General features: G+C 41.8%; 1 protein-coding gene across 1 annotated transcript in view; it reads right to left on the bottom strand.

Annotated features, from left to right (window-relative positions):
- The window catches only part of DOCK10 (dedicator of cytokinesis 10), a 246,400-nt gene extending 229,308 nt beyond the window's left edge, over positions 1-17,092 (bottom strand). The window contains exon 1 of the mRNA XM_081815303.1: positions 16,955-17,092. Within this exon, the coding sequence (XP_081671429.1) occupies positions 16,955-17,077 (123 nt within the window). The 5' untranslated portion in view covers positions 17,078-17,092. The remainder of the gene's footprint in view (positions 1-16,954) is intronic.
- Positions 17,093-25,665: the final 8,573 nt, after the last annotated feature.

Genomic DNA, 25,665 nt, shown 5'->3' with positions numbered 1-25,665 from the left:
GAGGGAAACAGCGAGACAGAAAGAATGGTGAGAAAGAAATGATGATGAATTTGAAGGGTGATAAAATGGTAACATTCGAGGAATCTGGGGGAGAGGTATATGAGATTCTTTATACTGTTTTACACAAAAAAAATATATATTTACACACTTTTTTTGTAAATCTGAATGTTCTTCAAAATAAGAAAGTAAAAGGTAAAGCAAAGCAGGGAGCTGATGAGCACATAGTGTTCAGGGGTTCCCTATAGGGGAGGAAGGAACTTGGGATGAGGAGAAGCAGAGTGACCAGGGTCTGGTGGGTGATCAGGGAAGGATTCCTTGAAGAAATGAGTGAGGAGCTGAGGAAGTGAGCAGCTGAGGAAGAATGGTGAAAAGAGCTTTCTGGGCTGGGGAAGAACAAACACAAAAATCCTACGGCTCACAGCTGCATGTGGCATGCCAAGTGTTCAAAAGTGGCCCCTGGGCCTTTAACCCAGGCAGCAAGGGGATGCTGGGGCTTGGAGCTGTTAGATCAAAGATTTTCAATGTTAGCAATAGTGGAATTTAATGTCTCTGTATTTTTCCCAGCAAACAGGATAATTCATAAAAATTTAATGTATAATGTAATGTGCTACTAGGAAAAATGTTTAGAAATGGTAAAATGTTCAGGAGCTAAAAATTACAGTGAACAATGATAGGGTGTGTTCTTCAAAATATAAAGAAATCAGATTGAAACATAATGTTTCCTTAGAGTTGCATCATGCCATTGAAAGGCAATTATTAAAATGGGTCTTTTAAAAAAAAATCTCTGAACCTGTTCCATTTTCTCAAAAGCAGTGGACCTGAATGCTGGGCTATTATTTCCAAAGCTAGGTAATATTTAGGCTTCTAAGTAGGGAAGAGAAAGATAATGCCATATTGCTCCTCTTGCATACAATATCTGCAGGGCATTTCCCTTTCAAAAATGACAGGGAGTGGTGAGCACACTTCAAAGAACTGTAAAAGTGTACATGCATCTCCCCATCCATCAACCAAGAGTGATTTATTACATTATAATGAAATGCTGTAACTATCGAGGTGAGACAATGAATAATTATAACAAAAAATAATCAACGTGTCCAAGAAGTGCTATGGAAATGCAGAAGAGGAAGGGACTGTCTGTCAATGGCCTCAGGGGAGGGTAAGAGGTGAAGGAAGAAATGAGTTGGATCTGGAAGGCAAGTAGGAGCTGAACAGGACAAGAAAGAAAGGCAGCGTGCTCTGAGCAGCTGCTAACATGCATGGCATACATGGGAAATGTCCAGATCCTTGAGTGGCTGTAGTGCAGGGCAAGTTGAAGATAGAATCCACTAGAAAGTGAGGCTGGAAAGGTAGGTTGGAACCAGGTGAGATCTGATCCCTTGGGGAGTAATCATGCGCATTAGCAGCATTCAGGAAGAAATGAATCACGATCCAAGCTGTGTGCTCACGAGTTAATAGAGGCGGAGTGTGGAAGGTGGATTATAGATAGTGTGAGGAGATCAGAGACTAGTTAGAAGGCTGGACTAAAACCCTCAAGGATATTGCCCAAAACCAACTTGGGAAAGAAATCACGAACGACTAACCTAGATCACTGAGGTCAGGGAGATGTTTGAATTATTTAGGAGGTAGCACTGCTTGTACAGGGAGTATGATCAGATGTGGGGTGGTAGGGAGGGGGTGGGATTAAGCATGGTTTCAGCGTGAGATTAACCGGATCAACTAAGATACGAAATTCAGGAAAAAAGAAAAACAGATTTATGAGGCAAGAAAATGTGTTAGCCATGGATCCTGTTGAGTTTGAAGTCACTGAGGGACTGCTGCGCCATCAAGGGGCAGAGCTCAGATGCAGAGCACAAGATGGAGATGGAGCTGCGAGTATCTGTGCACAGATGAGAGCTGAACCTGTTTGAGTGGATAAATCCTGTAGGGAGGTTTTTCAGGAAATGCAGAGAGAAGAATGTCTAAGGCTAGATCCCTGGTGAACCCCAACAGTAAGTGGTCCATTCTCCTTTAAGATATTCCATGAACTGACAGTATATTGAGGAATACTTGATCCACTCTCTGTGACCAAAAATGTACTGAGTCTGCGTCTCTCCTTATTAGTGAATCAAAGACGCCATTTTGAATAAAATTGCGTGTGTTAAATGGTTCATTTAACTATTAGGCTAAATGATAAAAGATAACGGATAGTTTCAGCCTATCTTTCTGAGTCATGGTCATTGAGCCAATGTACCCAAATTATAGGCAGCTTGTCTGGCTCTGACCTGCAGAGTATGTAGTCCCACCTACCAGGCTCCACAGTACACGAAACTAGAGAGAATATGGAGAAGGAAGTTCAGGGTCTGCTAGGCTTGAGATCTCCCACAGATCAAGCTACTCTCCTACAGACAAGATGATGAGGCTTGGGCAGAGACTGAGCAGGTTTCAGACAGAGTTCAGATTCCCCTGAATGCCCAGAGCAGGCCCCACAACAGTCATATCTGGTGATAGTCTCTTGTCTACTGAGTTACAGTAATGCCCATTCCTAGGCACCTGGGCACGGAAGCCAATGAGCAATGTTTTCCTTAGATGGGTGGCACCTATGACAATGAACATGAATGTACCTTAAGGAACTCGTACACGTGTTATCATTTAATCTTCATGAGAACTGTATGTCTCCTTATTTTACAAATAGAAAAGCTAAGGTTTTTTAGCTTGATCAAGGCCACCCTAATAGAAAGGGTTTTGGAACTGAACTCTGATCTCCTACAACAGACTGTTTCCTCCACTTCATAGTAGGATCAGAAAAGAGTGCTTGGGGAGGATTTGCTCCCTTAAATAATCCTTCCAAGTGTGTTTGTGGTAGACTCCTCTGAGACGCTCACATCGTAATCCCCAGAATGTGGGAATATACTAACTTTCATAGAAAAGGGGACTTTGCAACTGGGATTAAGGTTAAATACACTGAGATGGAGAGACTATCTGGGATGATCCAAGTAGCTCAATCTAGTCACATGAGTCCTTAACAGCAGAAGAGAAAGGCAAGCAGATGTGACCCATGAAGAGCTTGACCCACCATTGCTGTCCTTGGAGATAGAGGGAAGGGGCCATGAACAAGGAATGTGGTGACCTCTAGAAGCTGGAAATGGCCCTCAGTTTATATCTAGCAAGGAAACCAGAGCCTTGGCCCTATGGTTGCAAGGAACTGAATTCTGCCAACAACCCAAATGAACATGCAGCAGATTTTCCCCTTAGAGCCTGCAAAAAGGGATAAAGCCCTGCCAACACCTTGATTTTAGTCTAGTGAGAGCCCTACCGGACCTCTCACCTGCACTATGGTAAGATAATACATCTGTGTGAAATTTGTAGTAACCTTGTTACGGCAGCCATGGAAATCTAGTGACTGTGTTTGTATGTCTACAAAGTTACAAAGACCCGGACTGAGTCAAGTTCCAATCACTTTTTAGGACACCAGAGATCACATGCCATCACTCAGATCACAAGGCACCATGCCAGCTCACAGACACAACTGTACCCTTCCCAACACTCACAGACCAGAGGCACACAGTTTCAACCTGCCACCAAAGCTAAGTCCCAGAGTCTCGACAAAAACAGGTAATACCGACCTCACACGCTCAAGAAGTACACCACACATGTACTATTTAAACTTCTTTGAAGACAGTGCTCTATTTGGGTTGAAGGCTTATTCACTTTTACTGGGGAGTCCAATGGAGATATAAGCAGAATCTGGACTTTGATTTTATGATAGTAAATTATACTGAAGGCTGCAGATGGTGCACTGAGCTGAAGGACAAAAGGCAATGGTTTTGAGATCATCCGTGGCCTTGCTCTGTGACCCTGACCGTATCCACTGAAACCTCTCTGTGATTCAGTTTCCTTTTCTGTTTTAGACTAACTTATCCTTCAGGTCTAAATGTTTATAGTTGTAGGATGCCAAGAAATGTAGTGCCAATTCTCTTTCCTCACTCAGAATATGTATTTCATGTGGCGCTGGTAGACATGAATGCCAGAAGAAAGAATCCTTAGGACAAAATTGAGCTTGAATCACTTAATGCACATTAAACATTTAAATGTTTGGCATTAGCTTAAATGTGTGTCAAAGAATATTTTTGTCAACAAATGTTTTAAATAAACACACCAAAAGTTGTTACTAGTTGTTATCATGAGTTTTTTCTTCATTATTTTCTAGGTTTTGAGTTATTAAGTTAATAAAAGCCACGAGAGTTTAAAGAGTACAGATGTAAAAAGAGACTATTAAGTGAAAATTGGATTAAAATAAAGCCCACATGAAGCAGTTATTATGGTATCTTAAAACTCCCTGACCTAAAGGAAAAACACAGAGCTTTTAAGAACTAAAAGAGCACAAACGTTCACTGATAAGATCATATAGCTTTGATAATATATGAAGGGTTTTCTTGAAAACCTTCCATATGGGACTTCGAATGGACTGCTGTCACAATTCTGTTGCCCACGCTTTCTGAATTTTAATCCATCATTTTCTGCACCCAGCACAGAGTTGTATTCTGCCCCGGACTTGTGACTGCTCACAGACTCACTGGGAGTGACAGTAACATCTCTGGCCAAACAGTGAGCCCAGGGAGGCACCCACATGGGAAGGAGCTGACATTGGAACAATGATAACACCTGCTCAGCTGAATCTTATTTATTCAAGAGTACACATTCATGCCAGCCAACACTTAATTTCAACTCAGTTTATGGCTACGGAGCAGATACTATATGCTGATACTTGATCGCCCAAGGGTTTCTTCTCGAATGTACCCAGGACCTTCTTTACTGCAAACCAGGCACTTAGATTTCCTTTTGCATGTCCAGCCTGTTCTTCTGGCATGTCCAAGGGGAACATGCCTTCTTACGCTTAACAAGCACTTAGTAAACATCTACTATGTGCCAGACATTTTGCTGCCCTGGGAACATGGAAACCAATAACCATACTGCCTATCCCTGAAGGCCTCTCGGGTATTGGAAATGTGCAGGCAAAACCACGCTAGGTCCTCCTGGTCTAGGAGAGGCAACAGGGACCAGGGTCATGTAGGCTGTGGTTAACTGTGCCAGAGATCAGACTAGCTACCAGTAAAGTGATGAAACATGATCCCCGAGACCACTAGTCTCCCATTTCTATGTCCTTTTGTCCCAAGGGATCCAGGCCCTTTCCAAGGTACACTTGCTGGGGAATGGATTTTCCCTTTGGCCTGAATTTAAGTCAATAGCTATTTTGTGTATTTAAGGTTAATCTCCAACAGCTGAATGAAATACTCTGGACCTTTGGGGATCAGGCTGCTGGGTGAACAATCTCATAAAGAAGACTCTGCTATCTTTCTAATACCTATGAAATCATACTAGGGCAGAGACAGATAATACTACCTTTCTCAGGTGTGAGAAGGAGGTGATAGAGGCAGAGGCAAAAAACAGTGACAAAGAACTAGCAAGAGAGAGGTTCTTGCTTTTTTGTTGGCAGGGAGAAGGTGTAGAGCTTGGAGGAGAATTCAAACTCCTCCCCCCTCTGCCCCCCACTCACCTATATTCAGGGCATGTCGGGGCTGGGAGGAGCTTGGCCAGGTCTGTAAGCCAAAGACCAGGGCACAAGAACTGGAAAGTTCCCTCTCCTAACGCAGATGGGTCTTTCTATTCTCGGAAGGAAGGCAAAGAGGGAAATGAGACTGCAACCTTGCACTGGAGCCCCCACTAGGTTGGAAGAACCTGTCTCGCACACCTTTGTCACTGCTGACTGTCCTTTTGCCAATTCTTATCCCCTTGGCCCGTCCTGTGGGTATATGAACAACCATTCCCTCCATTACATCCTCGACAATCACTTTGTGCTACCATTTTCATCAATGAAAAACAAACTTGCTTGTAGCCTATTTGAACCAATTCTTCTGGTTGCTAAAATCAGATATCTTAATCAATAATGGTGTTATTAAAATGAAAAAAAATATGCATATTTTAATTCTGTATGAAAACCTCTTTAAAAGAATAAGAACTCCCTAGGTTTTTAGGACTAAAGCGTCCTTAAAGGTCTCAGTGTCTAACCTTTTTTTTTTTTTAATTTTATTTTATTATGTTATGTTAGTCACCATACATTACATCATTAGTTTTTGATGTAGTGTTCCATGATTCATTGTTTGCGTGTAACACCCAGTGCTCCATGCAGAACGTGCCCTCTTTAATACCCATCACTGGGCTAACCCATCCCCCCACCTCCCTCCCCTCTAAAACCCTCAGTTTGTTTCCCAGAGTCCATAGTCTCTCATCAACCTTCTTGTTTTAAAGACACGGAAACCCAAAGAAGCTTAAAGTCTTGGTCAAGGTGGCACAACCTGGAGGCCACTGCTTCCTAATGGCAAAGAAGATACATCAGTTTTTTGGTTTTTTTTTTCAAATTGATTGGATAACAGCAACATAATGGTTTTGACTTCAAAAAACTGAAGTTAATAAATGAACCTTTTGCAGTAGCACTCAGAAAGGTCCTGAAAGAACCTCTCTGTCCGTATTTTGCCAGTTGGCCAGTAAATTTTATTACTAGTATTTTCACATACAGGGAGACCTTATAAGCTATGCATATAGATATGCTTTAAAGCAAACTGGAATACTTTTCATTTGGAAATGAAATCCTCTTTTGAATAAATGTCAGATTTTTATTTTTATTTTTTTAAAGATTTATTTATCTATTTGAGAGAGAAAGAGAGAGCGAGCAGGGGGAGGGGCAGAAGGAGAGAGAGTCTCAAACAGACCCAACACAGGGCTTAGTCCCACGACCTTGAGATCACGACCTAAGCTGAAATCAAGAGTTGGATGCTTAACCGACTGGACCACCCAGGTGCCCCTAAATGTCTGATTTTTAAATAAATAATGTAAAAGCATAAACATAAATAACTTCAAATATTAGGTATCCGTATTTGAATTTTTTTCTTCAAAAAAGTCACTGGGCTTTCACATCACTCTTCATTTTTGTGAAGGTTACTCAGCTGTAAACAATTTTCTCGTTCTAAAGAACAGTGACAAAGGGACTTTTAAGAGCTAATCAAATTAACAATGGATGTTCAAAAATAATTTAATTATTACATTTCATTGAGTAGTAAATTTTGTTTAAGTTTTTGTTTGCTTGTTTGCCACATCAAATGTTCACGCCTGTGTTCTTTATATAGAATGTGTGATTTAAAAGGCCAAAGTCACTGGCCATTCTGACAACCTTAATTAGCCACTTAAATTGGTAATTACTAGAATAATTATATAAAGAAAAGATCCTTGTGCCATCGTAAGTGGTGTCATCTTTTTAAACAGACCGCCCTCCAGATCCTATTGTTAAACTCTGCCATTTTGGTGTTTAGCTTAAAGAGCTGCCAAGCTTCCCAAATTCCATGTCAGGAGAGGTGGTATGTTGAAACTGAATTAGAAAAACTGACTATTTTCACATTTAGCAGCACAACTAAAGGAACTTTGCCTAATTTGGGTCCATTAATTCTTCTAGTCTCAGAGGTGTTTCCACTTCAATCCAATTGCAAAATATTAACATTTTCAAAGGCAAGTGTTTTTCTCTATTGCCACTCAGTCACATTCATTAAATTTTATTATTTCTACATCATTTAATGTAGGTCAACATGTCGCGTCCAGCAAACAAGCATTTCTTTCCAGCTGACTGACGTTGAAGTGAAAGATAAGAGCAAACAAATCTCACTTTAGTGGGAAAAAAACCTCTCATTTGTAAACATGAGCATCAAAACCAAGACTACGGAAGACAATGTAGCAGATGTAATGCTGCAACCCAATTACTCCATGCTTATTGTGTCAGAAATGTATTTCTATAGAAGAAGAATCAAATGATGCCCCTTTCAGAGTTGAAGGAGGCTTTGTTTGCAAAGCTTAACCCACTCCTAGGAAAACGACTGAGCACGGACACAGTGTCCAAAGCTGGAGTCATTCCTGATATCCTGCGTTACTGAGAAGTCATGAATGAGGAATGGTTGAGCAGAGCAAAAGTGGCCACAGGTCTTCTCTTGTTAAGAAGCTCCTTTCCAAGACCTCTTCCTATGGCGAGTACTCTAGGGTTTCCTTTTCTGTCCTTGCTCTCTCTCGCTTGGATGCTAACTGCATGTGTAATGAGGCTTGCCTGCCTGCCTATCTGCCTGGGGGAACTGGACTGCAGGACAGAGCAGCTGTGGAGAACACCGGCTCTGGAGCTGGGCTACCTCCCTGTGGCTCCGGGATCCATCCGTGACTAGTCATTTGATCTGGGGTAAGCCCGACCTCAACACATCTCCTTCCTCGTCTCTAGAATACGAATAAAAATACTTTATTGTGTGCTTGTCATGAGGATTAAAAGAGATTGTACGAGTCAAGTCCCTGGCACACAGGATGGGCTCACTATCTTTCCGGGTACACTGTGAAGAAGATGACTCAAGGGACATCATTAGCAGACGCCGACAAACTGGCCATTTGTAAGTCATAATTCCATTACAATCGCTCACTAATGTGCAACCAGCCCACTCTCCTGATGCTGCTTTTAGCACTTCGTTTGCAGTGAAAGGGGAGACTCCCCTCCCCTTACTTTCATATAGTAAATAGAGTCTAAAAGTGGTGAAATAGACACATCTCTCAGTGGCACATATATCTGAAAGGAGGAAGTTTGGGAAAGAGAAACAAGAAATTAAATGAGTAAAAAGATCTACTTCGGGTGGTGGTCGGAGCCACGAGGAAAATAAAAGATAATAATGGAACACAGAAAGTTGCAGTGGAGGGAAGGCTGAGGAACATCCTTTCACTTGGTGACCCAGGATGACTTCCCTGAGAAAGTGACATCTGAGAATCTGACAGAGGAGGAGAAGCTGTGAGAACTCGGGCAGAGGAATGGCAAATGCAAGGACCCAATCATCTAATCCCCTAATTTCACAGATGAGAAAACGGAGATTGCTGAAGGAGGCATGACTTGGCAAAGAGTCACAGAGCCAGGGTTGGAATTCTGCTGTCCAGACTCACAGGCTCTGAGATTTCCTACACCAACTCCCGAATTGGCCAGATTGTTCAAAGTGCTCGTGGACAGTGGAGGAGAGGAAAGAGCATCCCAAAACAGGCTGAAAGACAGCCAGTCAAAGGAATCCTGGACCATATCATAACATGCGGGGATATCTAGATCTTTAACTCCAGAGAATTCCATCCTTAGAACATTCCTATGTGAAGGAGAGACATCATGTTTTTCTGAGACTCAGTGACTAGAAGAGAAAAAAAAAAAAAAAACTTTCATGATTTTTTGATTCTAGCAATCAGATTTTCTGGAACAACCAATTATTTTCAAATCACTAAGGGTTTCAATGATAGCAACATAAATCTTATAAAGCAATGAAGAATCATTATTGCATGTCCTTCATGAGTTGTAGTGATCCGGCTTTAAAATTCTCTGGTAAGCAGGTAACACTGGTCTCACCTTGGAACTCATCTTCAGGACTATAACCTGGGTCAGAACTTTTGCAGATTCAGACTGCCTATTTCATATATGTTATGGAATTTTTTACTTAACCTGGAAGCTAAGATTGTACTACAGTTAAGGTGCTGCGTGAAGGAGAAAATATAACACAAACGATCAAGGGACTTTCCAAAGTCACTTAGCAAGGAACCAATCCCATTTTCATATATTTCTAGGTGATCTAAACTTTATTTTTGCCTCAAGCAACTTTTTCCAAGAGTCATGGAATAAACTATACTGTATTGGAGCCTCACACAATTGCCTTTGACAGATAATATACTGCAAAATTATGGCTACAGTTGTAGCTTATTTTTTGTGTTTCTCAAATGTTAATATGTTTATAAATTACCAGAGGATCTTGTTAAAATACATGTTCTCTTCTAGTAGATTTAGCATGGGGACTGGGACTCTGCATTTCTAACAAGCTCCCAGGTGATCCTATACTGCCCTGAATGAGAAATCACAGAAAAAAAAAAAAATGCCTTGTCTCTTGAGTCTCAGTATAAGTTAAAGTCAAACACGTATAGAGCAAATTATTTTCTTTTATACTGCAGACCTCTTAATCTCATGGCTGATCACGTTTTCCTTTTTGACTTGGCTGCTAGGAAACAGTCTTAGCAAGACTGTAGGACTTAATGGTTATGCACTGTATTCACTAATCCTTCTCCATTAACCTACTCTTGACAACATCTAACTTTCCTAATATTGCTTTTTTGTTGTTGCTAATATTGCTATTTACCCCCTAACTCACTATACTTTTTATTGTTGCCTTATACGCATCTTTGTTAAGACACTTCGAATAACTCCTTTGACTAAGAAAGTGGATGAAAAAAGAATTGCCACACAACCTAGTTAAATGAAAATATGTGCTCAAGGACACATGATGCACTGGAAAATTTCAGGCACTTGTTGGAGTGGGGTGAAGTGATTGAGATGGAGAAGCAGCCTGTCCTAGTCAGAAGTAGACTGGAGAAGAAATAACCCCACCCTCTTTCACAATATGTTTTTGGCTTTGCCAGATAGATAGCATAGCGATGGCTGAGCAAGTTTATATTTGAAGGACTTAACAATTGAGCTCTGGTTGCCGTAAGAGGGTTTAACATTATTATGGGTACTTGGAACAGCTTCTTCTCTGGCTTCTAACCTCAGAGGAAAGCTGGAGTGGGCACTGATAGGTATTCTCAATTATCAATGGGAAGGACAGAGTTCCACTTCCTTAGGTAGAGCTAACAATCAGAGTGCAACATCAAGCAAACTCAACTCCTCATGCCTTCCACTTTAGAGATGCTGCTGGAAACCACTACAGAACTGGAAGGGAATGCTCTGCTAGTTACTATTTAGGATGCAAGAGAGGTTCTTTAACTTAGGTGAGGTCTTTAACCCTCTGAGTCTCAATGGCTTCCTCTGTAATTTGTAACAATAATAACATCCTCATAGGATGGCTCTGAGAATTACACACTGAACTCCGTGCCAGGCACTTCGTGGGTTCTCCATCAGTGGTTTATCCTGACACATGTATTACTGCTCTTTCTCTTTGTGAAACTTCAGGGAAAATCGATGTGAAGAAGACAGCCAAGAACCACACTCTTTTTTTTTGTTTGTTTTTGGACCCATCTAGAAGCTGTCTGATGCCCTGTTGTTACTGTTTATCTTCAAAGTCACTTTTGCAATGCACTTGAGAAGCAAGGAAAAACAGTAGTAGTTGATATAATCAATAACATTCAAACTTGATGTTGTAAACTAAGTGTTGACTTCTTCACCATGCCAGGGACGTTCCTCATGAAGGAACGCAAACAACATAAGCCGTGTGATTATGATTTCTGCTAAAGTGTAAATAGCCTTGTTATGAAGAACCCTGTCAAAACCAAACCAAACCTGGGCGCCTGGGTGGCTCAGTTGGTTAAGCGACTGCCTTCGGCTCAGGTCATGATCCTGGAGTCCCGGGATCGAGTCCCGCATCGGGCTCCCTGCTCAGCAGGGAGTCTGCTTCTCCCTCTGACCCTCCCGACCCTCCCCCCTCTCATGCTCTCTCTCTCTCAGTCTCTCTCTCAAATAAATAAATAAAATCGTTAAAAAAACAAACCAAACCAAACCAAAAGAGACTGTGCTGTGGGTACCCAACAGACAGACCTTCGCTCCGCATCCTGCTTGAGCCCGAGCTGCAGACATTAAGACAAGTGTTCTCTTTTCATTATCACTTTCTGCATCTATCACTCACTCTTACTCCCAGCATATGACTTTTTGGAAATTCTAGTATCTCCCACACAAGTGTTTGAAGCCCCTCCTACTCTCAACCATTTACATATCATGAAGTTCAGAGGAGAGAAAATTCTTCCTTCTGCTCCTATAAACATGTTTACAGACATTACTTCTCAACTGAAGATCTTTGGTCTGTCAGAGGTTCTGCTTCTTATTCAAAGCTCCCTAAACTATCAAAAGTAGTATGATTGGAGGACAGAAGAAGTTACAAAATGTCAAAGGAAAGTGAGTGTATGGAATTTTTGTGGTTACTGAAGTCAATACTGCCCTTTCTCAACCACTTACCCTTTATGCTTTCTGCGTACGCCCATACGGGGTAAGTACAATCACTTCTGGGAGGACGTTTCCTCTTTAAAAGAAGTTAATAAGCAGAAATACCACATGATCCAGTAATTCCACTACTGGGTATTTACCCAAAGAAAATGAAAACACAAATTCAAAGAGAGATAGGCACCCGATGTATATTGAAGCATTATTTACAAAAGCCAAGATATGGAAGCAATCCAAGCATCCATCCACAGACAAATGGATAAAGAAGATGTGATATATATATATATATATATATATATATAAAACATTCCACTATATATATAGTGGAATATTGCTCAGCCATAAAAGGAAGGACAAAATCTTACCATTTGCAACAACAGGAATAGACCTAGCAGGTGTTATGGTAAGTGAAATAAGCCAGAAAAAGAGAAATATACCTTATGATTTCTTATTTGTGGAATTTAAAGAACAAAACAAATGTACAAACAAAAAGACAAAAGCCTCTTATAAACAAAGAGCGAACTGGTGGTTGCCAGAGGGGTGTTTGTTGGGTTGTTGTATGGATGTTGGGTTATTGTATGGATGAAATAGATGAAGGGGAGTAAGAAGCACAAAGTTCCAGTTATAAAGGAAATAAGTCACAGAGATGAAAAGTACTATAGGAAATACAGTCAATAATATTGTAATAATGTATGGTGACAGATGGTGACTATCCTTGTCATGGTAAGCACTGAGTAATGTGTAGAACTGTAGAATTACTGTGTTGCACACCTGAAATGAATGTAACATTGTATGTCATTTGTACTTCAATAATAAATAAAAATAAATAAAAAAGAAGCTAATAATAAAAAAAGAAGCTAATAAAGTTAGTTACAATGCAATAATGACTTGCAGAGGAATTTTTGTGTAACAACAGAGTAAATGTCATAAATGCATTCAAGAGTGCATGTAAATAAAGTGGTTCCCATCTGGGAAATACATAAGAGGCTTTAGGCAAAAGTTGACCAGATGATTATTTGTTCCTCAGTCTTCCATTTCTCTGACTCATGCCACCACGTTCCATAAATAAGCTCTATTTCTCTCAAAGTGACAGACCGAATGTGGTGTCAGCAGAAAAGTCATCATTTTTCTTTTGAAATGCTATCAAACATGTATGCAGAAAAGTGTACAAATCCTAGGTTTATAGTTTAATGAATTATAGAAAGCTATATAAATGAACTAATTCACGCAAAAATACAAATACACTTCATACGTTTTAAAAGAATAGCTTCCTGTAAAGAATTTCTAATTAGTGGCATTACAACTTTGAGGCCAACATGGCATGTATATTCAACCAAAGTAAGAAAACACTCAATAAAACTCTCCCATTGACATGGAAGAAATGTTTCTAATCATTTTCAGCTGAGATTCTGCTCTAAAGAAGCTTGCTTTGTGGGTCTACCATGAATGGGGTGTCTGGAAATTACTTAAACTCTATTCGATCCTGAGATGGGCCTCAGCATGAGTTGTGATTCATTTGTTTTCCATGAAAAAATTTTAGAATCACTAAGGAGCAAATATTTCTCTTTTTAAAATATATGACTTTTGTTCATAACTGTTATGTATTATTATTATTGCTGTTTTTTCCTTTTTAAGAACTTCATTGAAATGCGGTGACATATAAAAATTGTATATATTTAAGGAGTACAACTTGATGTTCTGATACATGTTTACATTGTGAAAAGATCAGCAGGATGAAGTTAGATAACTTAACCACCACCCCTACATGGTTACAACTGTGTGTGTGTTGAGATTTTACTAAAAATCTATCCTCTTAGCTACTTTCAAGTATTCAATCCAGTATTGTCAACTATGCTTTTCATTGGATAGAAATCATTCATCTTGTGTAACTGAAACTTTGTAGTCTTTGACCACCATCTCTTCATCCCCCCACCTCCTTACCTCCTACCCCTGTAACCCCCATTCTACTCTTTCCTTCTGTGAAATTTACTATTTTAGATTCCACATAAAGTAAGTCCATGCAGTATTCGTCTTTCTGTGTCTGACTTTTCACTGAGCATAATGTCCTCTAGGTTCATCTGTGTCTCCAATGACGGGATTTCTTTCTTTTTTAAGGTTGGGATATATACCACATTTTCTTTATCCAGTCATCCCTCAACAGACATTTAGGCATGTTTCTGTATCCTGGCTATGGTGAAAATGTTGCAGTGAGCGTGGGAGTGCGGATATCTCTTCCTAATTGTTCTTAAGAGGGATGCAAAATAAAGTTGGCCCAGGTGAGGTTTTTGCCTGCACGGGAGCCTGCGACGGTGCCTTGGGTTAAAACTGAAATCAAGTTTGCTCTGGCTTATAGCTCTACTTTCTTCAGCAACTGCCCTCAAAGTTGGCCTCCTAGTCAGCTGCTCTCACTCAGCATCTCTTTGCTCTGTGTTCTCCATAAGCCACACACATTTTGAAGCTTCCTGTCCTATGTGTATGTGTGTGTAAGAGGATGTATATATTATACACATATCCCATTCTCAGAGTCTGCAACTCGTAATTACCTTGTTAATCTGACAACCTTGTCTATTCTTATTGGATAGAGCAGAGGTCCAACACTACAACAATCTCTCTGTAACATTCTGGAGAATTTGGGTCCCCCAAACAGGGTTTTTAGAAAGGGCACTGTATGAATCTAGCAGCAAGACAGTTTTTCTCAATAGAACCTTCTAGTGTCTTTCAAATGTTCTTCAATATATGACAGCTTGCTCCAATACACACAATTCTACTTGACTGTATTGCAGTGGGCTACCCATAATCTTCTTCCCCTATCCTATTAACATTCTCCCTTGACAACCAGGATTTGAGGACTCGAAGTAACAAACATAAAGGATCTTAAGGGATTGGATCACGTAAGCCAGGATTAGTCTCCACACATAGTCCAATTAGAAGGTCTTAGGTTCAAAAGGGATGCTCTGCTCCACAGAATCATACTGAGTGTGGGTGCCAACTCAGAGAACTCATCACCTTCCTGTTTCCCTTTAAGAGTTACCTGATAGAATGAAATTCAAAGCACGTGTCTTCTTGCTGCCAAAATCGCTGCCCAAACTGCCTGACTAGATGTGTAAGATCCAGTGAAATGTCTTGGCAAAAGCTAATTCAGGAGTGTTGGCCAAGGTGCTGAAGTGAGGGGAGGGAGGCAGGGACACCTTTGCCAGTGAGTCGGCTCCTCCCCCGACTCTTTGTAAGACACTGAGCTTATTCATTTTGACAAGATACCCTAGGATCTCAAGCCTGACATAAATTCGGAGTAAATAACGTGCGTGTATCTAGAACACAAATTCTTTATAGAAATTCTAGCACCACAAAACTCAGAAGAACCCTCTTAAAAACAAAACAAAAATCAAAAACAACGTTTAGAGCTGTTCATTCCAAATGCATGCTACTTATTTCTCTGCACTTCTCTACCAGATCGGTCCAGAGATTCAATAAAACAAATCTGCAAAATAACGTTACTGTAAAGTAAATGGGAGGGAATGACAAATCCACAAAGCGGACTGATCATTCCAAAGTAAAATTTATTTTCTATGTATGTTTGAAGATTTTCTTATTATGTCTACTTTTACTCGAATTGAACCTTCCTCCCCTCCACCCCAAATGTCCTTTCTGACAGTTTATCCTTCCTGCCCTGAAATTGTGCATGCTGATATCCGAACCACTGGCAGCCCCTGGCACAGGGTTGGCGAACAGTTGAAATCACCTCTGGGTAACTGCGGAGTGCAGCCAGTGGTAAGGAAAAGAGAAGGCACCCTGGCCACCAACCCTGGCCACACTCCAATCACCCCCACCCTTTTGGACATCTGATGCCTCTTCCCTCTGCCAGGCAATTAGCTTCCGTTCTGTTCAACTTTCCGACCTCTGGCTTTAGAGAAAAGTCCTGGCTGTGGGAACTGGCTCCGGGCAGCTCTTGGCTCCCTCTTCGTGGGTGACTGGCAAGAGTAACACTTTCTTTGACACTCTTAAAAGAAGCCGTTTAATTCCTAATGATATTTCCTGGCAGTAAGGAAAATGAAACCCACAGCGTGGGATTCCGGTCCAGCAGAGGCAGGCCAAGAGCGCGGCTGTTGAGCCCACGTCTGACCGTAGCATTCTGCCCACTCGCTCCCCATTCCCTCCAGAGTTGATTTTTTTATTTTTTTTTTTTCTCTCCTGACACTTCCACCCTGCAGTGTGACACCTACTGGAACTTATGAGCATCTGGAGACACCCGGATAGGATTTGGGCATCGGACGGAATGGCTGGCTGTTGCCCCAGGGATTTCCCGCGGAAATCACCCAGAACTTAGAAGGCGTTTCAACGAGGAAGTAACCAGTAAAGCGATCTTGGCGGGAGAACCCCGTGAACATCTTAGAAAAATACTGTAAACCACTGGATACTTAATGACCCACGTCTCCTCCAGCCGGTTCCCCGGGCCCTTTCTGGAGGCGTATAAAGTGGTTTGTGGCTTTTTACCGCGTGGACGGAGGGTGGTGCGAAGGACATTTGTTTCTGCGATAGCGTTAACGCGGGGCTCCCAGCTTCAGCCGGAGCGAGGACCTCAGGGTCACATCCCTTCCTCGCTGCGCACCAGTCGCCAGGGGTGAGGGACACGCGCAGACCTGAGGACAGCGGGGTTCCTTCCCGTAGACCCCCCTACCCCCCAGGTCACTGGCACCCCTCAACCTAGCGCCGATGTGACTCGCGAGGCATTCCCGCCACCTCCCCAGCCCCCAAACCCACACACGTCGTCTCCCACGCTCTGCATTTCTGAGTGTCCCCGGTCCCCCCGCGCGCGCCCCTGGCCAGGAAGCGTCGGTGGCGCTGCCTCGCGGAGGGGACGCGGGAAGGGACGCACTGGGCGCTCAGGGAGGCCAGGCTCGGGGCCCCGTGGCGCCCCGGGCGCGCGGGAAGGAGCGGAGGACGCCCCACACTCACCCGCTGCTGCTGCCGGCTGCTGACGGCCACCGCGGCGGCGGACGCGGCGCTGTGCCGGAGCTCGGCCGCCTGTCCGGGTCTCAGCAGGCTCCGGGTGAACCTGCGGGTCCGCTCGCCCGCCATCGCCTGCCGCGCCGCTCGCGCGGGGGCCCGGAGCGCGCGTCCCGCCGGCCTTCCCCGCGCCAACCTTCTCTACCCACCCGCCGTTCAGGAAGCGGAACTCGGAGCCTCTCCCCCCCTCTTCCTCGCTCTACTCGCAAGAGGCGGGTTTTTCTCTCTCGCACCCCCACTCCCCCACCCCCTTTCCTCCACCGAAGCTTCGCGACGACTTTGCAAACTCTGCGCTCCCCGGGCGCGCGCAGCCAACTCGGCGAGCGGCCCCGGCGCGGCGGCTGCGGCGGCCGCGGCGGCGGCGGCGGCGGCGTCTCTGCAGCGGGGGCCGCGGGGCGCGCGTGGGGCGGCTCCAGCTGGCCGGCCGGGGCTGTCCCCGTCGCCCCGGGGGCCGGCAGGCCGCGGGGGGAGGGCTCGGGGCGGCCGCCGCGGGGTTCCAGGCGGGGCCTGCCCACGCCTCTCGCCCCCATTTAGAGGCTCTTCGCAGGGCTGGCGCTCTGGCCGCTCTTGCCGTTTTAGCCCCTTACCTTCCAAGGCGGGCGAATGGGCGCGGGCGCAGCTTACTGGGTCTTTCCATCCTTGGGAAGGGGTCAGAGGCTAATTAGGGGTCTGGTGGCTGGGATCTCTCCTGCATCGCCAGAGCCAGCCTTTAGAAGTCTTCTTTGCCCAAAGTCCTTCTTCAGGGCTTTGGAAGTCATAAACTTCAACCGGTATTCATTCATTAAGCGCCCACCATGTACCAATTCACATTGTTTTGGAAACCCGGGATAAGGAGGGAAACTTACCAGGCCTGCTTTAAAGCTGTGTAGGGCTGGTACGTTTTTTGGGTTAGGGGTGGGAGGTAGCAAATTACCAAGTTAAACAAACGAATTCAAATACGTGAACAAGGACATTTCAGATAATAGAAGCTAAAGAATAATAAACCAGGGTGAAGTGGTGTAAGAGGCTTTGAGGGGTGTATTTGATAGAGTGAGGGGGCTAGAACTGACTTGTGGGTTTACCAGGTGTGTGTGTGGGCGGGGGTCAGTTATGGGGAGGACTTACACTTGTGTTGTTTTTCTGCTCCTGCTCTTAACACACATCCCTCTGGTCTGCACATTGTCTCCAGCCAGCTGATTAAAGCTACTAAGAATTCTCCTGAGTCACACCCAGGGTGGTTCTTTAACTCAGTGTGGGGCTGGCTGTGGAGAAGAGCAGTTTGGGCCCCTAGGATACTAGTCTGGAGAGATCCAGGACAACCATTCCTAAGTATTCTAGGTTTTTCTTAACTGCTTTTTATAGACCCATGACCCTGACATTTTTTCCAAAGCCAATATACAGTTTCAACACAGGGTTGCACTTGTGTATAAAATCTTGAGCAGCTGATAAATGTGCTTGAGTCGGCTCTCTGCTATCTGGGATTCAGTTAATCAGAGGTACTGATTGGACATCATTTCAGCACATTCTAGAATTAAGATGGGCAGAGGCTTTGTCAGATTTGGGAAGAGCCATCTGAAATATCTGTTGGTTCTACAGTATCCTTCATAAGAAAGTACTGGTCTTACATGATTTGCTTTCACATTGCTAGGCAATATGGGAACAGGGTCACCTTTAAGAGTAAGCAAAGTAGGTGGTTACCTCTGTGGTGACAAATGAATAAATCCTTAAACCATGCCCTCCTCTGACAAGGGTGCTCTGTGTTGATCCCCTTAAATGCACCTTCTCTCTAGAGAGATAAGACATTTTTAAATAAACTTGAACTTTCCAAGTAGAGATGTCTAGTCTTTGTCCCTGATTTCTGAGCATTGCCTGGCACATAGTAGACACTCAATAAATACTGGCTTTGGGATGACTTTCCTGAGGCCCTAGATGGGCTGGTGCCGTCCCAGAGCTCAGAGTGCTTGAGGCCTGGGAAGACAAAAAGGAGGAGAGAAAGGTATGCTGGAAAGGAAGGTCATAGTAATCAAAAATACCCCAGAATGTGTCCTAAGTATAGCAACTCGCTGAACTGATCCAAAACACTGAGTAACCCATACGACCCATTCTCCAACCACAACCATATCAAGCAACAGAAAATCACTTGTGTTTCATTACTACGAATTTTACTTTCTCCAGCTTCAGGGGGTCACCCGGAGCATGGGTATGAGATTTGATAAAGTTAAGGAACAAGTGTCTATTTGCTCTATCCATACCCTATGTGATGTCCATTCCATGGGTCACACTAGAAGGAAGGTAGCTGTAAGTGGCCTTTAAACTCAGGATATTTCCATAACAGTGCTCACTGGGACACTCCTTAGCCCTTGACAGTCACCTAGGTTTTAGTTATGCTAAAACAGCTGAATGTCTCCCCTTGGCCACAGCAGGGACACACACATTCTTTGCTGCAGAAACAGGATTTTAGGTCTGCTCATTTGGAACTCTGACTCTCTGCTGGTCACCTATCTCTGGGTTCCCTGGAGAGATTTGGCTAAGATGTTTTGTAAAGGCAAATCTATGAAGACCCTAATGTAAACTATAGATTTGAGGTGATTTTGATGTGTCAATGTAGGTTTACCAGCTGTAAAAGTGTACTTTTCTGGTGGGGAAAGTTGATAACGGGGAAGGCTATGGATAAGGGGTGGGGGGCAGGGGGAAATCTCTGTATCTCCTTTATTTTGCCATGGATTTAAAACTGCTCTAAAAAACAAGGTCTTTAAAAAAACAAAGAATCAATGTAACACAACAAGGAGAAGACAAATCGCCTAATGGGAGGATGGGCAAAGGATGTGAACATACATTTCTGCAAAGTAAATATGCAAATGGCCAGTGCTCAACACCATTAGTCACTGGGGAAATGGAAATCAAAGTCACAGTGAGATGCCACACCCACGAAGATGGTCATAATGAAAAACAGGGGGAAAAAAGGTGTTGGGAGATGTGGAGAAATTGGAACCCTGGTACATCGGTGGTAGGAATGTAAAATAGGCAGCTGCTTTGGAAAACAGTTTGGCAGTTCCTCAAAATGTTAAACATGGGGTAGCCACATGACCCAGCGATTCCACTCCCAGAGAAATGAAAATATCTATTCACAAAAAGAGTTGTACAACAATGTTCACGGCAGCATTCTTCCTGACAGCTAAAAAGTAGGGACAATCCAAATATCCATCAACTGATGAATGGATAAACAAAATGTGGTGTGCCCATACAATGGGATATTTTTTGACATTAAAAAAATGAAGTATTGTTATGAGGTACAGCCTGGATGAACCTTGAAAACATTTTGCTGAGGGAAAGAAGCTAGCCACAGAAGACCACATATTTAAGATACCTTTTTTATGAAACATCCAGAATAGGCAAATCAAGAAACAGAAAAGTAGATTTGTGGTTGCCTAGGGCTACAGTGGCTTGGAAAAAAATGAGGAGTGATGGCTAATGGGTACAAGGTTTATTTTGGAGGTGATGAAAATGTTCCAAAATTAATTGTGGTGGAGGTTGCACAAGCAACAGATTACAGTTGTAACTTCTGGGAAAGGGAACTTGATGGCTGGGAGACAGAAGTGTGTACAATTATTAGAACATAGTATACACCCTGTACTATACTTACAGCCTGTGTGCTTATTGAATTTTGCATCACACATACAATAACCTATTTACAAACAAACAGAATGATATGTTATAAAGAAATTAAGAGTGAGAAAACGGTCATAGCTACAGAGTCAATAAAATTCAAAACTAAAAAAAATGCCGTGAAGTCTGTTAGGTTTCTTGGCTCATATTTCTGCTTGGACTTCATCTTCTCCACCCCCACTTTGTTTCAGTCACCTCACTTGGCTGCATTCTGCCTTCTGTATCTGCACCCTTTCATTTTAAGAGATACCAATACAGAAACATACCCATCGTGATTCCCATTTCTCGGAGAACAGTTAGTTAACGAAACAGGTGAATCTTCAGTGGTGTCTAGAATTGAGAATAGTGGTTACAAGAACATGCTATGGACTCCAACTGCCTGGATTCAAATCCCAGTTTTACTTCTTCCTCCAGCAAGTTATGAAACTCTCTAAACCCCAGTTTCCCTATTTGAAAAGTAGGGATAACAGTGGGTACCTGTGTGGCAAGGCTTATGGAAGTCAGTTCAACTTTCTTAAAAAGTACCTAGCATGGAGACTTCAGGGAATACTTTCGTTATTAGAGTTGTAGAACAGTTAGGAATTTTTAAATCTTTCACATAACAATTTGATACGTTTATTTAATACATTTAATCATACATGAATACATTCAATTCTCATAAGAACCTCTGCAGTGAGCAGAATGCCATTGTACAGGCAAGACTGTGGACATCCAGACATTCTGAAGACAGTGTCTTCACCCAAATCAACGACTCTGGAATTTCATGAACAATAATAACAATATAATCTTTATATTATAATATTCACCATTATCATGTAATAATGTCCAATAATAACATCCAATAATAACATAGTGTACTGCAGCTTGGAATACAGTTTCACAATATATTATTTCATCTGTGTTTTAATATACTGTTTTCTTAATTTTTTTTAAGATTTATTAATTTGAGAGAGAGAGAGAAGGAGAGAGAGAGTGAGTGGGGGAGGGGCAGAAGGGGAGAGAGAGAGAGAGAGAGAAAGAATCCTCAAGCAGACTCCCCGCTGAGCCTGCAGCTTGACATGAGTCTTGATTCCAGAACACTGAGATCATGACCTGAGCTGAAGTCAAGAGTCGGATGCTTAACTGACTGAGCCACCCAGGTACCCCTGCATTTTAAGATATTGTAAAATGGGGTTGTTCAGCCTACTGATCTTATGCCTCATTGTCTATAATTCCAGATGGATCACTAAAGAAGCTCCCAAAGTTCACAGAAGAGGCATTTTAGGAATCAGTGGCAGCAAATTTTGTTCCATGACCTCAAATTTAAGCTTTTACATTCTATATTTTCTAGTATTTAGAATGTGTAGTCTACAATCAAGTATTATCAAGTTCTCATTCTTCTCTTTATTTGGGTTGACATGGATCAAGCCATTAAATCAGAAAGAAATAAACCTGCTCAACAGACATTTATGGAATATTAACTATGGACAGGATCTCACCCCAAACCATGGGAGCCTAGAGCCTAGAACCATAATGCCTAGTCTGTACCTCCACGCAGCTTAATATGAAATAGAGAAACTGACTTACAAAACATTAGTGGGTGGGGGGTAAGATTTTGGAGATGGACTCTATCAGCTAGGACCTGTGTTCACATTTTATGTTTTATATTCTTATGTCTCTAATATTAAAAAAAAATGGCCAAAATAACATGGAATTTTCTTCTTCTTCCTCCCTCCCTTCTTTCCTTCCCCTTCCCTCCCTTCTTTTTTTCTTCCTCCCTCCCTTCCTTCCTCCCTCCCTTCCTTCCTTCCTTCCTGCCTTCCTTCCCTTGATTATTTAAAATGAAGTTGTTCATAGCTCTCACCTGTCATCCTCTCTATTACTGAATAAGACAAGTTGTATCCTTTTTAATAGCCAAATGCAATTATTTTAATTTACCCACCCCAATTATAGTAACTACATTGTCAGGCAAGTCACCTGCTTCTTTGGGCTTCTTTTCTTATTACAAAATAATCACCCAAGGCTGATTACACCGGTATTATGTGTGAAGAAAGGAAAATTTTCATAACCAAATAAGTATAAACGTGAAAACTGTACTGTCTTTTCCAAAATACCTAGTGGTGTAATGGTGTGAAAATTTAGTGATTAGTTTAGGAGTCTGAAGACCTGGGTGTCAGTTCAAGTCTAATACTAACTGATTGCAGAAGCAAATATCCCTTGCACTAATTCCATGGCATTAAGCCTCTTCTCCTAAGTGATACCAAGTCCAGTGTATCCTGGGGATCAGCCTGGACATCAGCATGTCTGGAAGCTTGACTATTTCAAGTTTGTCTAATTCACACTATTTACAAAGTACACTCATAATATCATTTGATTCTCAAATCATTCATCCTAAAAGGCAGATATGTGCAGGTAATATTGTCCCCACTGTCCAGAGAGAGAGAGTTGAGAGAGAATTTAATAACATGGAAATTAGAAGGAGGCGTATTTTGCTATTTAAAAGGACAAAGGTATAAGAATACAAATGTTCAGTTAAAATTATTTTCTGATATGGTATCAAGCCTTCCTTCATGATTCCCTATTGGGGGAAAAGTATATATATCCTACCTTTTTGTAATAAGAAAAGAAGCCCAAAGAAGCAGGTGACTTGCCCTGACAATGTAGTTACTATAATTGGGGTGGGTAAATTAAAATAATTGCATTTGGCTATTAAAAAGGATACAACTTGTCTTATTCAGCAATAAGTAAATGAAGTGTCAGAATTGTAAAACCAAAATATAAGAAAGATACTTTGCTGTAAACATTTCTTTCTTCTTTAATATTGAGAAAAAAATGAAACAATTGAATTCACATAGAGTGGCTTTTTGGTTGGATACTATTTCATAAGGTATAATTTTTTTTCACCTTGCCAAGGGAATATTATAAAGCAACAAGAAAAATATGATTTGAATGATGTAATATATGTGGGGATACATTAGTCCTTGCCAGAGCCATTTGACAAAGCTGAGTGCTCCCATGTTGTTTATGGGCAACAGTATTAAATTTGATATGGATTTGTTACTGTGTTTCTAAGACAGATCACTCTTTGGGAGAAAATTACACTGAAGGTAATGATTTGAATGTGAATGTGAAGGTCTCCGCCCGGCTGTGTATTTTGCCCATAATCCACATGCAGTAGGGCATTCTAGCACTGTTAATCCATTGGAATCCTTGGTGGGGAGGGGGGAGGAGAAGTCAAAGAGAGGCACACAGTTGAAAGAAAAGATCAGTTTCAACCGGAAACCAGCCTCTGGAATCTCCTTCTTACTTTGTCTTTAATTTGTAGTCTAGCCTTAGGGAATTAATGTCCTGGACCTTTATTTCTCCATCTGTAAATATTATTCAGAGGCAGATTTTGGCTTGATATGAGGAAGACGAAATGATTAGTAAATATGGAATGGGAACTTTTCAATTTCTTGCATGCATAATTAAACCCTGTACTTACTTTACTCTTCTAGACATTTCGATTTTCTCCTCCTCTTCCCGGAGGTATTGATAACTCCAGATACCCTCTATTCTCACAAAAATGCACCTTGACATATAATAAAATTATAATTATTTCTTTTATTTTTTTAAAGAGAGTAACATAAAAATAAATCTGTTTTCTTTTTTTTTAAGATTTTATTTATTTATTTGACAGAGAGATAGAGAGAGAGAGCACAGATAGAGTGGCAGGCAGAGGGAGAGGGAGAAGCAGGCTCTCCGCTGAGCAGTGAGCCCGATGCGGGGCTCGATCCCAGGGCCCTGAGATCATGACCTGAGCTGAAGGCAGACGCTTAACCGACTGAGCCACTCAGGCGCCCCAAAATAAATCTGTTTTCTAACATTTCACTGAGAGTTTTGTATCTCTATGCATGAATGAAATTGGCCACTTTTTCTTTTTTGGAATGAACTTTATTACATGTTGCCGGGAATATTTGCTAGCTTCCTAAAGTGGATTGGTGCAATTTTTGTCCCTTTTCATGACCTTTAATAATTTAAATAACATTGGGATCATTTGTTCTCCAAAGGTTGAAATAGAACCCAGCTGTGGAAACATCTGGTCCTGGAGCATTTTTTAATGGGAGATCTATAATCACTTTCAAATCCCTTCTATCGTAATTGGCCTACTCAAGATTTACACATCTTCTTTTAATTCTTCATAATTTATATTTTACTGAGAATATCACCCATTTTTCCCAAGTTTTAGAAACATTTGCCTTAGAATTGCGTTTAGCATCGATTTATTTACGTTCCCCTAGTATGTGTTCTTTTTAATTTTATTATAAAAAGATTTTAAACATGCCTTAAAAGTATCAAAAAGAGGGGCGCCTGGGTGGCTCAGTCGGTTAAGCGACTGCCTTCGGCTCAGGTCATGATCCTGGAGTCCCGGGATGGAGTCCCGCATGGGGCTCCCTGCTCGGCAGGGAGTCTGCTTCTCCCTCTGACCCTCCTCCCTCTCATGCTCTCTGTCTCTCATTCTCTCTGTCTCAAATAAATAAATAAAATCTTAAAAAAAAAAAAAAGTATCAAAAAGAATACAGTGAACGCCCATATAACACCTAGCTATATTTAACCATTTTAAATTAGACAAGTCATGACCCTTCAACTCTAAATAATTCAGCATTTATCTCTAAGAAGTAAGGGCATTCTTTTGCATAACTGCAGTATCATTTAATACACTGAACTTAATTAACAAAACTCTTTTAATAACTTTTATCACCCAGTTCATTCAAATTTCTCTGTTTCCCAAATACCTTTTATTGATAGCTGATTCATCAATCCAGAATTGAATCCTTGAAGACGCATTGTTTTGGTTGTCATGTCTCTTAAGCCTTTAACTTAAAACCCTTCCCCTCCCCCATTTGGTAGTGGCTTTGGTTAAAAAGACCCAGTGGTCCCACAGGTTTTGTTTCTTCTTACTAACATTTAATTTGTTCCTTTTTATCTAAAGGTTTTTCTTGTTCTTAATCTGGGATTTTTTTACTTCTTCCTTTTCTTTTCTTTTTTTTTTTCTT

This window comes from Leptonychotes weddellii, chromosome 3, assembly GCF_054177405.1.
Source record: "Leptonychotes weddellii isolate Sample4059 chromosome 3, ASM5417740v2, whole genome shotgun sequence".
NCBI classification, from domain to species: Eukaryota; Metazoa; Chordata; class Mammalia; order Carnivora; family Phocidae; genus Leptonychotes; species Leptonychotes weddellii.
Note: the sequence above shows the minus strand (reverse complement) of the source record. Positions and strands in the feature narration are given on the sequence as shown.